The sequence below is a fragment of the Marmota marmota genome, unplaced genomic scaffold, assembly GCF_001458135.2.
Source record: "Marmota marmota marmota unplaced genomic scaffold, marMar, whole genome shotgun sequence".
NCBI lineage: Eukaryota > Metazoa > Chordata > Mammalia > Rodentia > Sciuridae > Marmota > Marmota marmota.
In genome coordinates this window covers 3958248-3975027 of record NW_026000241.1, presented here as the reverse complement: position 1 = coordinate 3975027, position 16780 = coordinate 3958248, and the positions used below count along the sequence as shown (strand labels likewise).

At 40.1% G+C, this 16780-nt stretch overlaps 1 protein-coding gene and 1 pseudogene across 1 annotated transcript; both read right to left on the bottom strand.

Moving 5' to 3' along the window:
- Positions 1–968, bottom strand: LOC107145017 (annotated as a pseudogene).
- Positions 969–8732: 7764 nt separating this feature from the next.
- On the bottom strand, positions 8733–9659 carry LOC107145583 (olfactory receptor 7A17-like). The gene has a single exon (XM_015489604.1). The coding sequence runs from the start codon at positions 9657–9659 to the stop codon at positions 8733–8735; it is 927 nt and encodes a 308-aa protein (XP_015345090.1).
- Between the last annotated feature and the right edge of the window lie 7121 nt (positions 9660–16780).

Here is a 16780-nt window from a genome sequence, read left to right as displayed (position 1 = left end):
TCAAAAGCAATTTTTAAAGATCCACCAAATGGGTTTTTGAATAATTTCTTCCCCAAAGAGTCTTCTCAGAGCACTCTTGATGTCTTGATTCCTCAGACTGTAGATGAAGGGGTTCATCATGGGGGTGACCACAGTATACATCACTGAGGCTGTGGCACTGGAGTGTGCATTTTGTGCAATACAAGAACTAAGGTACACTCCCAGGAGTGTGCAATAGAATAAGGAGACCACGGAAAAGTGAGATGCACAGGTGGAGAAGGATTTGTACTTGCCTTGAGCTGATGAGATTGCACGGATGGAGGAAATGATCTTGGAGTAGGAGTACAGGATGCCAGTGAGGGGGCCATCTCCCAGCAGCCCTGCCACAAGATAGAGCACCATATTATTCAAGAAAGTGTCAGAACAGGTAAGATAAACCAACTGATTAGGTTCACAAAAAAAGTGTGGTATTTCCACTTCTGTGCAGAAGGACAGTCGCAATATCATTAAACTTTGTAACAAGGAATCGAGAGCACGTGTGATCCAGGAAACCAAAACCAGAAGTCCACAGAGCCTAGGGTTCATGATGACCATGCATTGCAGGGGGTGACAGATGGCCACATACTGGTCATAGGCCATCACAGCCAGGAGGAAGTTCTCCAACCCTACAAACAATGTAAAAAAGTGAATCTGCATGATGCAACCTGCATAGGTTGTGGCCTTGCTCTGTGTCTGGATGTTCACCAGCATCTTGGGGACAGTGGTGGAGGTGAAGCAGATGTCCACAAAGACAGGTTGGAGAGGAAGAAGTACATGGGCGTGTGCAGGTTGGAGTCTGAGATGGTGGCCAGGATAATGAGCAGGTTCCCCAGCACATTGGCCAAGTACGTGGACAGGAAAAGCCCAAAGATAAGGGGCTGCAGTTCTGGGTCCTCTGAAAGTCCCAGAAGAAGAAATTCAGAAATTTGTGTGAAATTCTTTGATTCCATGTGCTGTGAAGAGAAAAAATTGAACATGAGTAGTTTTTGAAACTAATCCCTTTAAGGGTGACCCCAGTACCATTCCTACTTAGCAGATTTGTTCCCTAATAAGCTGATTTATTCCTATTTAGAAGTTTCATTCCTTCTCTACCTTTTCCTCAGCATGGTTTGTATTCTACCAATGAACAATTCTTCCATATCCTTGAGGAAGGGGCCTTGAATTCCGATCCTGTTCCTGGCACTGGCTCTGCAATGGGCACAGGGTGCTGAAAAATAAAAGACCCTAAGTTTTCATTATGGAGAACAAATTTATGTAGACAATTATTAAAAACAGCAGCTCTTGGGGCTGGGGTTGTGGCTCAGTGGTAGAGCGCTCACCAAGCACATATAAGGCCCTGGGTTCGATCCTCAGGACCACATAAAAATAAATAAATAAAGGTATTGTGTCCAATAACAACTATAATTTCTTTTTTAAAAAAGGCATCTCTAGAAGAGGGTTTCTAATGTTTTCTCCATAAAGTGATGATACCTGTTGAGGAGCTAGATTTAAACATCAGAGTGTACCTAGATAAGCATATCACAAGGCACAACATGCATATGTGTAAATGTTATGTAATCATTAAAATTAAGAAGAAACATCTTCATAATATGTCCTCATAATGTCACATGGTATAGTCAATTTGAATCCAACTAGGACAGATAAAAAGGGAAGGAGATAGAGGGGCTGTTCTTTGTGGGGTCAAAGGTGACACTTGAGCCGAGGCCTGCAAGAGATGAGGGTGCCCTGAGGTGGTCTGCAGAGACCTGGACCTGGCAGGAGGGGTGAGCGGTGCAGGGTCCTGAGGACAGTGCTTTCTGTGCACATTCTTGTTTCAAAGGAAGCCACAGGGGAAGGATAACATTAAGAAATAACATCAAATGCGTCCACTACTATGGCTAGACAAGGTTTTAGGAAAGGAAAAAGATTAGGAGAACAAGAACAAGGTATAGCAGCACCAATACAAATAGATCAAGGAACAGACAGACATGGATTGGGTTTTCAGGAGGGGTCACTGAGACAATAAAAATTACTTGGAAATCAGAAAGACCAGTATGGGTTCCTCAGTGGCCCCTGACTAAAGAAAAGATACNACAAAGATAAACCCAATCTACAGCTTCTGCAATAGCTATCCTGAACTGCTTGCAGAACTTGCCTGGACTATATATCACTTGTATGCATTGTGAACTCACTTGTATGCATTGTGAACTATCTGTTGGTGCAGCGACTTGTGGTAGTGTTGGGGTATTTTTGCTGATGGTGTCATCGGTGGTACAATTTTTCCAAAGGGAGCCGTCAATTGGCTTGGTGTATCCTCCTCCCTTCTACTTGTGATGGTCATTCAGCTAAAATTTGGGAGCCAACAGAGGTGAGGCAAAGAACCTCACCCCCCCCCCCTGCCTGGTACAAAGGCCTATCCACAGGTGTGGCTGTATGCTTGACTGGTATTCAATGACCGGTAAGATCCAATTGCAATGGTACCAACCTAAAACAGGAGGCTGACGCCTTGAGGTCAGCTCATCAGATGACGGGTAAGGACCATATGTAGTATTGGAAAATCTAAGGCAGGCACGGTCCCTAAGCCACATGCTTGTTGTTTAAACAGAGAGGGGGAGATGTTGAGAGCCACATCCAAAGGGGCCCCAGCAAACTTCCAGCTTCCAGCTGATGATTTGCTTACAGCCGCCCCAGCAAACTTCCAACTGCCAGCTGATTGGCTCCTCTGTGGTGATGCTCATTGGGCTGTTTCCCCACCCTTTCAGACCACGGAGCTGCTCATTGGGGGACTCTTTTGGCTCTGCCAACACGACTCAGTCAATGGGCCTCAAGAGCAGGAGGAATGGGGGGTGTTAAGAGGCTTGTGGGAAGCCGGTGGTGGCAGTTGGGCTCTGAGGGAATTCCTGAAGAGCTCATGTGGTGCAGTGTGTGTGTTCTACAAATAAAGTTCGTTTCTGCTTGATAAGTGGCTCATGAATTGTGCCCAGCCAGACTGCGGCAACAGGCCATTGTGCTAGATGAACATAGAGAGGCACAAACTTCAACAAAATAAAAGCAAAATACTTTCAATGGCATGGTAAGAGGATTATTACAATTTGGAATACAGGAACTGAATTGCCCCGATCTATAATACTGTCTCCATAAAATCCTGCCCCTCTCCTGGTATTCTGCTGTCTTTCCTCAGAGGACTTATCCCTGAGGACATTATAACACACATGCATTTGTTTCTGTGTAGTCTACATTTGCCATTATAATCTAAGGTCCAATTGAGAAGATATTCTACCTTTTCTCTTCATTTTGTGATTTCACAAATGTGGACAGTTTAATAGAAAAAATTAATAAATTTAGAGTTTCTGTAAGAAAAGAATAATCAGGTGAATAAATGGTTGCAAATCAACTTCATTAAATGAAATGAATTAAAATCTAGCATAAAATTTTCATCAAAAGAACTAAAATAACCATCATCATGAGTCTCTAATTCAAGATTGACAAAGACCTAGAAATAAATAATAAAAGATACTTTTTTAGGAGCGGTGATAGAAGTGGTATACAAATTTATACTTTAATCCTGTAAAAACTTAAGTGGACCCAAATGTGCTTAGGACACTGGACATAAGAGCAGGAGTGATGGAGTGAGTAACAACCATGGTTAGAGCGTCACCACCACTGCCTTCATGAGTTCCCACCACTAATGTGGGCCAGGAGTGCTATCTGCATCTTCCCACCTATTCCCAGCAGGAAGTCCATGAGGCCAGGTGCCTATTCCAACTGTGCACGGAGAGGACATCTCTGCAGATATAATGAAACTCCTGTGTATGAAATGTGCGTATGAGAAAGATACAGGTGATCTTTACTTGATTGCAATGAAATATCTTCCACAAGAGGCAGGGGGTGATTGCTACTCATAAAAATAGAACCAACTCTAAAGCAAAAAGGGAGTAATAAGGAAGAACGGATAAGAAATGAGATGCAAAATTTATATAAAAGGGACTTAATTACTTCCGATAATGAAGAAGAACTTTAATATAAAAAATAATGGAGGGGTGGGTCAGCAATGTGACCAACTCATAGGTTTGGCCACATGAAATTTATTAACTCACATGTTCTCCCTCGAAAGGGAAATACATATATAAAAGAACTAAATGCAAACAGCAAGCAATCTTAGTGAAAACAACTTCCAATTCTTCTCAGAGTTAAAAAAAAATACCCAGTTCTCATAAAAGCAAAGTACTTGCAATTACAAAGAGAAAGAAAAGGCTAACAAGCTAAGATAGACTCAGCCTTTGCAATAAAAATTGCAAAATAAAGCTCTTTAATTTTCTACACTAACATGTTAAGTAAGACTTATTTCATGTGACCACATAGCACGAGAGAGGATGCTGTGAGATGTGTGTCCCCTGAAGGCAGTATTTGTAAGCAGCCCTAGTTTCACCTTTGTAATGAATATGGAAGTAGCTTGAATACACTCCAGGCTGAAATTAAAGAAAGAAATGCTCTCACCTCACTGCACAACCTGCCACCCCTGAGACTCATTTTGCCCAAACTGCTACAGGGACGCTCCCAGGATATGTTCTCATTTTAGGGAAAATACTTGATACACTTTCCCAGTCTTGTCCAATTGGACTCTGTTACCATTATATAGTCGTCAGCAATGATCTAAGCACTGCAGAGTCTGAGAGTCGCTTCTCTTATTAACATGTTAACCAGTGGCAGGTGGGTGAGTCAGCACTCAGCTCTCTCAGCTCTGGGCTGGTGGGTCATGTTGTCAGCTTCTGTTCTTGCTAAACATTTCCTGTGGGACCTACCAGGTCTCAGACTCACATGGATGGGGTCTCTGAGAAGGTCTCCTGTGGAAGTCCTTGGGGAAGTTGATGGTGGAGACTGAAGCTCTCTCCCCAGACAAGACAGCAGGAGAGGGAAGCCCTGGCCCCCGAGCCAGACTTAGGACTCCAGAACAAGCCACCAAGTCTGCTCAGCCTGTGATTGCACACTCTGAGGGACAACATCAGGGCAGGTACTTGTAGCTCCCTCTCTGCTCATTAGATACAGTCCTGTCTTCACTCCATCCCCTGAGCTCCTGACTTTCCTGGGGGACATTGGTCAGAGCTGAAAGTAAAATGTTCTTGCTTATTCTATATTCCCAAGAGACCAGGGCAATTAGGTGAATATGGTCTTTGTTTTTCTTTCTCCATAAAATCCTTCACCTTCCAGAAATCTACACTCCTTAGAATTTTTGCCCAATCTTTACCTACAATTTCCTCCAAGCTACTTGACTTTGCTAGATTCATGGACTGACCAAGCACTGGCTTGAAGGGACACAGCCTCCAATACCTCCAGAGAATTGCTATTGTCTCTTCTTCAGGAGATAAAACTGTGTTTGTTATAAAGTCTTGAAAATTTACCACAACTCTTGAATTCATGATGCTTTTTACAAAGCACTTAGTTTTTTCATGCTTGGAACTAAAGTTAAAAACTGTCATTTGAAAAGACAGAATATAGTGTCACAGTCTGCTTTGGAAAAAAAAGTGTCATCCATGCCTTTATTTAATAAAATATTAGGCAATTGTTAGTGATATACTTAGGTATTTTTGTGTGTATGTGTGCACATGCTTGCAGCATGGACTGAAGTTAGAATCTTACAAGGATTGTTTCATTTATTTTTTATAGATGCATATTGTATGAGGTCAATAGTGTCATGACTTATTTTATATTTGTATAAATGGGGACCAGAGAGGCTAATAGATCTGCCTCCAATTATGAACTGAGTTAGAATGAGCTTGTTCCCTATCCTCCTTCTCCAGGGCACCAGTCTTCCACCAGGCATGAACAGGCCACCTGGAGATGGGTGGTAATTGTTGAGGAAATTTTGGCTTTTTATCACTTGGGATTTGTACAGAACCTAGGAGGTGGAAGCCTGGGATCCTGCTCAGTGGCCAAAAAAGCACAGGGCACCACACATCAAAGTGTTATTTCGCACAAATATCAACAGTGGGGAGTTTGAGAAACACTTTTCTGACCAGAATGTTTCCAAATTCAGTGTGAATATGAATCACTTGGGGATCTGGTTGAAATGCAGGTTATGATTTGACAGGTTGGTGTGGCCAGAGGTTGTGCTTTTGCAAGAGTTTCCAGTCAGGCTACAGGCTCCCAGTCCTGGTAGGTGGATTATTATTATTATTATTATTATTATTATATTATTATCATTATTATTATTATTATTATTTTAAGGCACAGAAAAATTGTGACATAGTATGCATCCCCTGAACTTGTGGAAAGCTGATTTGTTTCTTGGGACCAGAGACAGGCAGTTCTATCTCTCAGAGGAGGAACAGGGAAAGTGGCATGTCCCTTTATCTTCTCAAGGAGAGAACAGGGAAACCAGTATGTCCCATCTCAGGGGCCGGTAAGATGTCTCCTATCTCTCAATGAGAGAACAGGGAGAGACCAGCCATCTCCAGACAGGTAGGTTTTACCTTGGGCTAGTTTCTATTTCTTGAGAATAAGAACAGTATTCATAAAGTGAGGGCGAGGGGAAACAAGATGGCTGAAATTATGCCAAAGCTCTCATTATATCCATTGACCAACTTCTTCCCATTGCTCCTCTTGAATTTCCTGTCAGTCCTTGGTTCTACTTTCATCTTCTATGAGATCAGCTTTTTTTTAGATTCCAACTAAAAGTGAATCATGCTAATTAGCATTTCTGTGTTCTTTGAAGAGATGTGGTTTTGATTTGCATCAAGTTCAAATTTTGGTCTCCATAAGTGAAGTTTTACTGAGAGATGGTCACATCGTGTGTGTGTGTGTGTGTGTGTGTGTGTATTTTGTCTCTGGCTGCTTCCACCCTCATGGCAGAGCTGAGTCACTGTGAAAGACAATCTGGCCTCTAAAGCCCAAGACATTTATTATCTGCCCCTTCACAGAAGTTTGCTGGCCACTCCATTCAAGCAAGTAGGCAAGGTGAGAACCTTATTTGTGGATGCCTGCATATGTGAGTGACCTTTCTTCAGTAAGAGCTTCTTGGTGGATAGAGGATATGAAAGAGAGAAGGACGGTCCCCCACACGTATCCAAGTTCTCATCCCTGCAAACTGTGACTATGTTACCTGACCTTTATCATACAGTTGTGAATATTGTCTTTAAATATTATACCAATGCCAAAAAATTAAGTAGCAGATTATTATACTTCTACTCTGTCCTGTTTTCTTTCTTTCTTTCTTTCTTTTTTTTTAAAGATAGAGTGAGAGAGGGAGGGGGAGAGAGAGAGAGAGAGAGAGAGAGAGAGAGAGAGAAAATTTTTTTAATATTTATTTTTTAGTTCTCGGTGGACACAACATCTTTGTTTGTATGTGGTGCTGAGGATCGAACCCGGGCCGCACACATGCCAGGCGAGCGCGCTGGCGCTTGAGCCACATCCCCAGCCCTTCTTTCTTTATTGTAATAGTGAGGCTTGCTGCATAACAAGCATTCCTAAATGCCATTGGTTTAATGTAGTGCCTTTATACAAATGGGACCACATGAGAGGAGTTATTCTGAGCTTGGTTTTTGTGAAGGAATATAAATATTTTTGCAAGAGAGCTTGTGGCCTGATATTACAAAACTGGGTAAGAATCCAGGCTCTTTTGTAAGTTACACTGAGCTCATGATGCTTGTAGGAGTGATACTTGAGCATAAAGGGCATATATAAGTGGATGATACTGATATTGCTCATTTACAACCTCTCATGGTATGGCAAAATTCAGAAAAGGGTCGATAGTTCACTTAGAACAACATAAGGATTCATTTTTCTAGGCAGCACTAGAAATTTTCAAGCAGAAATGGAAAGATAAGTCAGTAATAAACCACAAGAACTGTCCACCAATCTTCAGTGAGCAAATCCCCCTCCACAAAGAGAGTAGTCTTCCACACTTCAGCAATTCCATTTGCAATATGAAAAGCCATATTTTGCATAGCAATACAATATGCAATGTGCAATGTATAAGTCTATCTCATGATGTTTAAGGTTCACTCTGACTCTGAGGCCAAATAAATCAATCTATTATTTCTCATTTACTTTCTGTTGCAGCCTTCTCTTGCAGATGGATATTAGATAATTTGTTTTCCCTGTGACAGTGGTAAATACTGTGAATACCAAGCTATATAACAGAACACCAATGAAGAGAAGAAAAGCTTCTGCTCAGTAACAAAACAATGAATTCAAAACTCACACTCTTAAGCAGATAAGACACGGACAGTGAGGTACAAAGGAATGATGAACTGCAAGAGAAAACTGTGATCCTGGCCTCTCCTCCAGGATGAAACTATGCAAATGACCTTCATTGTCAAGTGTGGGATTTTTCCATCAGAAGAGCACACACAACATATGGAAATATTTTTTAGTACAAACTAATCAAAAATAACTGTGTAATCTGTATCCTGAGAAGAAATTATTCTTCAGAAATTCATCTTGTCCCATGAAATAAATGGGAACTTCCAGCCTTTCCAATCCATGATTGAAAACAATTTTGAGGAATTGTGTCACGGATAAAGGGGAATGTTCTGTTTACGTCAGAGCAGAAAGCTCATGAGGTGACTTACATATATTTTTTGGAGAAGTTAAAAATCAAAGAAATGGAAACTCCATAAAGCAAATAGGAGGCAGTTCTAGTTCCACAATCTCAATAAAATATTGTAATTTCTTGCTCTGAGGCTTCAAGCCTTGCAATCAGCAGTAGTTTTGACGGTCCAGGATAATGGGAGCTTTTATAGTTTCTCAAAGAGTGTTTTCAGAGCGCTCTTGATGTCCTTATTCCTCAGACTGTAGATGAAGGGGTTCAGCATGGGGGTGACCACAGTGTACATCACAGAGGCTGTTGCACTTGAGGGTGAGTTGTGGGTCACAGCAGAACTAAGATACACCCCCAGGAGTGTGCAATAGAACAAGGAGACCACAGAGAGGTGAGACACACAGGTGGAGAAGGCTTTGTACTTGCCTTGAGCTGATGAGATTGCACGGATGGAGGACAATATTCTGGAGTAAGAGTAAAGGATACCACTGAGGGGGCCACCAGCCAGCAACACAGCTGTAATATACACCACCAGGTCATTAAGGAAAGTGTCAGAGCAGGCAAGGTGGACCACCTGATTAGGTTCACAGAAAAAGTGTTGGATTTCCAAGTCTGTGCAGAAAGACAGTCGCAACACCATTAAGCTGTGCAATAAAGAATTGAGGGCACTTGTGACCCAGGACACCAGCACCAGAAATCCACAGAGCCTGGGGTTCATGGTGAGTGTGTAGTGCAGGGGGTGACAGATGGCCACATACCTGTCATAGGCCATCACGGCCAGGAGGAAGTTGTCCAACCCTGCAAATAATGCAAAAAAATAAATCTGTATGATGCAGCCTACATAGGTAATGACTTTCCTTTGCATCTGAATGTTCACCAACATCTTTGGGACAGTAGTAGAAGTGAAGCTGATGTCCACAAAGGACAGGTTGGAGAGGAAGAAGTACATGGGTGTGTGCAGGTGGGAGGCTGAGATGACAGCCAGAATGATGAGCAGGTTCCCCAGCACAGTGACCAGGTACAGGGAGAAGAAAAGTCCAAAGATGAGGAGCTGTAGTTCTGATTCCTCTGAAAATCCCAGAAGAAAAAATTCGGAAATTTGTGTGTCATTTTGTGGTCCCATGTGCTTTGATTGACATCAGGAAAGAGAAAAATAACATCATTAATTTTTCTATCTGATTTTCTTTAAAGCGCCACCCCCTCCCTGCACATCTCAGATTAGGAATTCCTGTCCCTCTCCACCTTTTTATCAATGTATCATATACTCTACAGTTTTAATGAACTATTCTTTTATGAACCTGTGGGATATAAGTTAAGTCCATCCATGATCCTGGCACTGTCTTGGCAGTGAGCCTTTAAAATAAAAGTACCTACAATCCATTCGTGCAGAAAATAATCATGTGTAAGGAAATTAATCAAAACCAGGAGCTAAAGGGGGGTTTTGAGAGTTTTCACTATAAAAGAATGATACATGTTTGAGCAGATTTTAATTTTATACAATGTATACAATTATTAAAACATCACATTGCATCCCATAAATACATAGAGTTGTAATATATCAGTTAAAATATTAAAAAGACATGGTGAATTCCACACCTATTTATACATATAAAGTACCAATTTTTAAAAATAAATAGGTGAGTGCAGTGACACATGCCTGTAATCCAAGTGGCTCTGGAGGCTGAGACAGGAGGATCACGAGTTCAAAGCCAGCAAAAGCAAGGTGCTAAGCAACTCAGTGAGACCCTTCTCTAAATAAAATACAAAAATAGGACTGGCGTGTGACTCAGTGGCTGAGTGTACCTGAATTCAATCCCTGGTACACGCCCCCCCCAAAAAAACAATAAATACATGGGGGTAAGGCCAGTGGAGTAAAGCAGGGTGAAACAAGAGGGAATTACAAACTGAAGTGGAATAAATTATATTCCATGAGTATGTGATTATGTCAAAATGAACCCCACTGTTATGTATAGCTAACACAAACGTTAAAAATAAAAAGCCTTAAAAATATAAATGCTTCTGCAATTATTACTTCTGTAATAAGTAATAATTGCTATAAAGAAAACATGTTCAGGTAAAAAGAAGGGTGAATGGAGGTGCTATTTTTTAAGGGGCACAGGTAAGACATTTGAGTAGAGATCTCAGGGCAGAGAGTCAGATCTATGAGACTGTCCTCAGAGATATGTGCCTGGCTGGAGGAGTGAGCAGTGCAAAGGCCCTGAGGGTGCTGTTATTTCAAAATCAAGCCATGGTGGCAACCAGAACAAACAGGAGGAGATGGAGGAGGGACCAAGTTTGAGAACTGGGAGGAAGGAGGTGGCCTCCTTACACCGCTGAAGGTTGTGATTCTCAAGGTGAAGAGGGTCCTTTGTGCACATGTTATTCCTTGTCTTCTGTTTGAAGCAGCTGTACTGAAGGGTAGTTATATCTGAATAAATGCATGTATGCAGTAAGCACAATCTGATGAGTTCAGACATATGGAACCTTGGTGCCCCTCATGCAATCTACGCCACAGACACACCCATCACCCGCCCAGCGTATCCTTTAGAGTTTCACTTTCTTCTTTTCTGTGGTAAAAACGATTAGCATGAGATCTATCCTCATAGCAGGACTTCAAATGTACAGAGTCATTTGTTACTGCCTGGCCCTGTGTTGCACAGCAGGTGGAAATGAATGATCTTATATAAGCCTGACCGGATACCCTCTAAGATCAGCCCACACATTCTTTCCTGGTCTCCCCAACACCACACTGTCCCATGCATCCATGAGATCAATAGCTTTATATATCATGTACTTGGAATAATGTGGTATTTTGATTTAAAAGGCATCCTGTGGATCCCTCCTAAAATCTCTCAGTTATTTAAGAATCAGATGCCTGTGTTATAACAGTCACAGTTTGGCCAGACAACAACTGTACAAGAAAAGAAAATTAGAGGCTTACATCCTTAATGAACACAGATGTAAAAATCCCCAGCAAAATATGAGCAAAATGAACTCATCAGCATGTAGGAAGATTATTCCCAGTTTGGAATACATGAGCTCGAGGGCCCTGGCTCTGAGGTATGCTCACTTTATATGAATCTCTATAAAAGTCCGCACCTGCCATGGCCCTCCATCCTCCTCTTCCTGTGGTATACTCTTGTGGACGTTCTACCATAGATGAACTTCTTCCTCTACACTCTTCCTTTGCCATTATAAGATGCACGTGAGCATAGATCTTACCTGCTTTCCTCATTTATGCATTTTCACAAAGGAAAAAAATCAGAATGCATAAAAAATAAAATTAATGGTTTGTACAATAAAAAGAATGCCAGGTGAATAAATGACTGCAAAATATTTATTTAATGCAAAACTAACTGCATTAAGTAAAATGAAATTAAAGTTTAAAATAAATTCTCAAGGAAGACACCTAAAGTAGCAATAATGTAATTCCATCAACATGAGTCAACATTACATTGGCAAACACCTGGAAATGAAATAATAATAATAGATACTTCTTTTTTTTTTTTAAAAGAGAGAGGTGAGAGAGAGAGAGACAGAGAGAATTTTTTCAATATTTATTTTTTAGTTTTTGGCGGACACAACATCTTTGTATGTGGTGCTGAGGATCGAACCCGGGCTGCACGCATGCCAGGCGAGCGCGCTACCACTTGAGCCACATCCCCAGCCCTAATAGATACTTCTTAAGGACCGTTGGAAGAAATAGTATCTAAAGTTATAATCTCATCCTATATAAACACAAATTTATTCAGATATGCTTATGACACTAGACACAATTGCAAGAATAAAGAAATTATGTCATCTCTGTGAACAAAATATTCTCAGAGCTTCTTTTAGGAGTCTTTCCATGCATGTGAGGTACATCCATTACATGTATTATCCCATTTATTCCTCACCTATAATAATATTTAATCCCACAATACATAAATGGAAATTATAAATATAATGAAGCTTTTATGTGTGAAATATAAGCTATGAGAAAGATGTAGGCAAGCTTTTGTTGAATGCATAATGTATGTTCCACCTGGTGGCAGAAGATGATGGCTGCTCATCCAAATAGAACCAATCACACCAACCAGAAAGACAGTGATCAGGAAAAACATAGGCAAAAAAATTGTTAAAGGCACAAGAAGTAATTAATAACTACTAATCATGCAGAGGAACTTTCTGTATTTAAAAAGCTAAAGAGGGAATGAGTTTGCAAAATGCCTGGCTGATAGATTTCCCCAAAGTTGATATACATTCAAACCCTTTCCCCAAATATTTGTATTCTTATGTTAAAGAAATGGCAAGCAGCAAACTTAGAGAAAAATCTCCAATTCTTTCATTGAAAGAATAATTTAAAAAAAACAGATGAAATTAATTTCCTTACAAACAAACATTTTGCATGAACAATTCAGAATTGCAGAGGAAGGAAAGACCAACAAACTCAAACATATATTCAATTTAAGCAGTAAAATAATAATAATAATAAAAAAGATACAAGGTAAAGTTCCTTCTGTTCTTTTGACCTATCAAGTAAAGCTTTTTTATGTGAATGTTAAGTATGAAGAGAAGATCCATGAAATGCATGTCTCGAGCTGCTGTTGTAAAGTAGTATTTGTAAGCAAAACACTAGTCAGATATTTGTAACAGGTAAGAAAATAGGCTCAAATACACTCCATGTTAAAAATTAAAGAAGAAAAAACACCCTCTCTTCACTCTACATCCCCTAACCTAATGCTAACTCCGTTTTCATGCTCCCTAATAGAAAATCTCCTTGAATATAATCTGATTTTATGGGAATGCTTTCTGCCTGTCATGCATGAGTCTCACCCCCACTGGTCTTCCCTGCTCCCCATGTCATTGTCCACAGGCTCTATGCACTGCAGAGTCTAAAAGACACTTCTCTTGTTAACACAGTGAATGAGTTGAAATTAGTCCAGTAAAGAAACACAGAGGTCCCTGAGCTCTGGGCTGAGCTGGCTTGGTCCTCAGGTGACCTCTGGTTCATTTTTTCAGGTTCCATCCTTGCTGACCCTTTCCTGCAGTACCTGTGTCTCAGGCTCACCTGGACGGGGTGTCTAGTATGCAGGACTCTGTGTGGAGTTCTGGATTTCTCCCTGGTTGGTGATGATGGAGACCGAAGCTCTGTCCCCAGACAATACAGCAGACGGACTGATGCCCTGGTCCCCTAAACAGACCTCAAACACCAAAATAAGCCACATTGTTCTATTCAGCACCTCTCTGAGGGACAGCATCCCAGGCTCTATTTATAGCTCCCCATCTCTTCTGAGGAAGTGCAGTTCCTCTTGTTAATTCCAACCCCTGAGTAGTACCTGATGTCCCTGTGGGATATTGGTCTGAGCAGAAAGAAAACTTTTCCTGCTCATTCTCTGTTCCCAAGTGACCAGTTAGAAATCAGGTGAATCTGGTCTTTATTACTCCTTGTCCATGAATTTCCCTTCCATCCAGAAATCTAAACTCCTTACACTTTTGCCCAAGTTTTACTTATAATTCTCTCTAAAGTCTGAGTTACCTGAATTTGCTAGATTCCTCAGAACTCCTAATCACTGGCTTGTAAAGGGGACGAAGCTCCTGAGATCTTTTGAAAATTGCTATTCCCCCTTCATAGAAGGAGAGAACTGAGTTCATTTTTTAAACAAAAACTATAACAAGTATTTACAACTAATGTAGCAATTTCATGTTTGGAACACAAGAATTTTCATTGATTCCTTCATTTCTGAAACTTTTGGAAATTATAGGAGATATTTTATATTTTTTATGCACCTTAGATTGAAGTTGAAATATTATGAGGATATTTAATTTCTACATGTTCATTATAAGAAATTAACCCTATTAGGGACTTTACATTTGCACAAATGAGGTTCAGAGAAGCTAAGTGACCTGCCTAATGTTACAACTTGAGTAACAATGAGCTCAAAATGTTCCTGTTTCTGCTCCAGGGCAGTGGTCCTCCACCAGGGTGATGATTTCTCCTGGAGATACTGGTGACATTGGGAGAAATTTGGAGTTTAGAGCTGGGAGTAGGTGTTGCACCTAGTGGGTGAAGCCAGGGATGCTGCTTGTCATTCCACAGTGCATGGTATTATGACACACCCCAGAGAGTCACCTAACACAGAGGTCAACATGGGGAGTTTGAGAAACACCAGAATTTTTCCAGGGTCAATATGAATATGAATCACTTGGGGATTTGTGTGAATGCGGATTATGATCAGGGAGGTCAGGGGGGCAGGTCTCCCTGTCCATCTTTCCCTTCTTTTACAGGTTTGAAGAAATTGACCAAATTATGCTATGTACACACGTGAACAGACCACAACGAATTTCCCAGCTTTATGTATTTGTACCAAGCACCAATTAAATTAAACAATAGAGTAATTTTAATTTTTAATTAGTGCAGCCACCCAATTTTTCAGTTATCTACAGTGATGATTTCTTTTTAAGTTTTTAATAAATCGAATCTTGAATATTTAAATTTATATCTTTGGAAGTGATGTTATTTGTGCTTCTTTGGAAATGTTACCCTGAAGATTTATTTACAAAGACTTGTTCTGAGGTAATATAAATGATTTCAGCATCAAAGATTTCCTTCCGTTTTATTTGATTCTCTCTCCTTTCAGTCCTACCCAATTTACTGATTTTTTCTCCTCATGCCCAATAGGGTTTTCTTAAAATTCAGTACTATAACTTACCTGTGTTTGCAACTGCAATATCTAGTACAGTTCTTTAGGAGACTGTGTAAATCAGGCCATTCTTTTAGGTCTGATATTAAGTGGTTTCTAGAGAAGTGTTATAATAGCGGTAGCTGAAGCTCAAATAAAATGGAAAACTTCCTATATAAACTCCTACTTCAGTAATTCTCCACAAAAGAGAAAAGCTCTGTAACCAGATGTTGTAATCACAGAAATAAACTCCAAAGTAAGAATTCTTAAGGGTCCCTTAATGTTTTAATGTAAATTTCTTGGTATAGTCATGAAAATGAGCACCTTTTTGCATTTATAAGTTAACTGTATTTATCATTCTAAATCACAGGTTCATATATTTCAACCATTTTTTAAAAGTTTTTTTTTCTATAAATTCTAGTTTGTTTCAAATAATTCGTTTATGTCTAATTTGCTATTTTGGATTTAACTTAATTATAAAAATGGTTACTAAAATGTTGGTTTCTGTAATATGCAATATATTATACATTTCCCCTACATTTTCATTTGTTTTGTCTTAACAATATTTATGTGGTGTGGTGTGACAAGCTGATGCATGTGTAGAGCTCATAATGACCAAAGCAGGCCTGCTAGGGAAGGTGGGGTCTTGCTTTCAGTGCATTATCTTCACAATGACTTTTCTACAGTTTATTCCATATTTAAGGCATTTTGTGTTTGCTTTGGATTCATCAGATAATCCAGGGTAATGTCCCTATGTGGAGTTAGTCAGTTAGAAGCTTTCCATGTGGACTTCACTTGGAGATATGTATTCGCTAATCTTTTTTTCTCTCTCTCTTTTGCCAGTGATGGTGGTAGACACTGTGGACACCAAGCTGGGTAAGAAAACAGAATCCTGAAAATGACAAGAAAAGCCGCGGCTCAGTCACAAAGCTCACTGCTCTGTTAAAGGCCACATCATCAGAAAGGGCAGTTGAGATAGTGATGTCTGCAGGCAGGCAACCCACAAGGGTAAAACTGTAGTCCCAGGATTTCCTCTAGTACAAAATTACACAAGAGGGCTGGGGTCATAGTCCAGTGATAGGGTGCTTGCCTAGCATGCATGAGGCACTGGTTTGATTCTCAGCATTGCATATAAATAACAAAAATAAAGGTTCATTGACAACTACATAATATTTTTTTAAAAAATTACACAAGCGGCCTTGGTTGTCAAATGTGATTTATCTGTGGAAGGAGTACAATGATACATTATGGCTTCTAATGTCAACAAGAAATAAATAACTTGTGATTTATGTCATTTGAGGAGAAATTATTCTCCAGAAATCCATGTTGACTCCTGAGATAAATTGGAATTACCATATTTCCAATCCAGTTTTGAAGATAACTTTGAGGAAATACAGAAATGATAGAGGAGATGTCAGAGAGGTTTGGATGCCAGAGAGAGCACAAAGCTTAGCAAGGAGAATTAAATAAGTTGAAATCAAGGAAACAAACACTCTAGAAAATAAATAGAACTTCTACAGTTGGATCAAAATCATTTAATTTCTGGCTTTGAGCTTTCAAGTCCTGCAATCAACAGTAACTT

Coding starts and splice junctions, on each gene's coding strand:
- LOC107145583 (XM_015489604.1), bottom strand. CDS start 9,659: ATGGGACCACAAAATGACACACAAATTTCCGAATTTTTTCTTCTGGGA.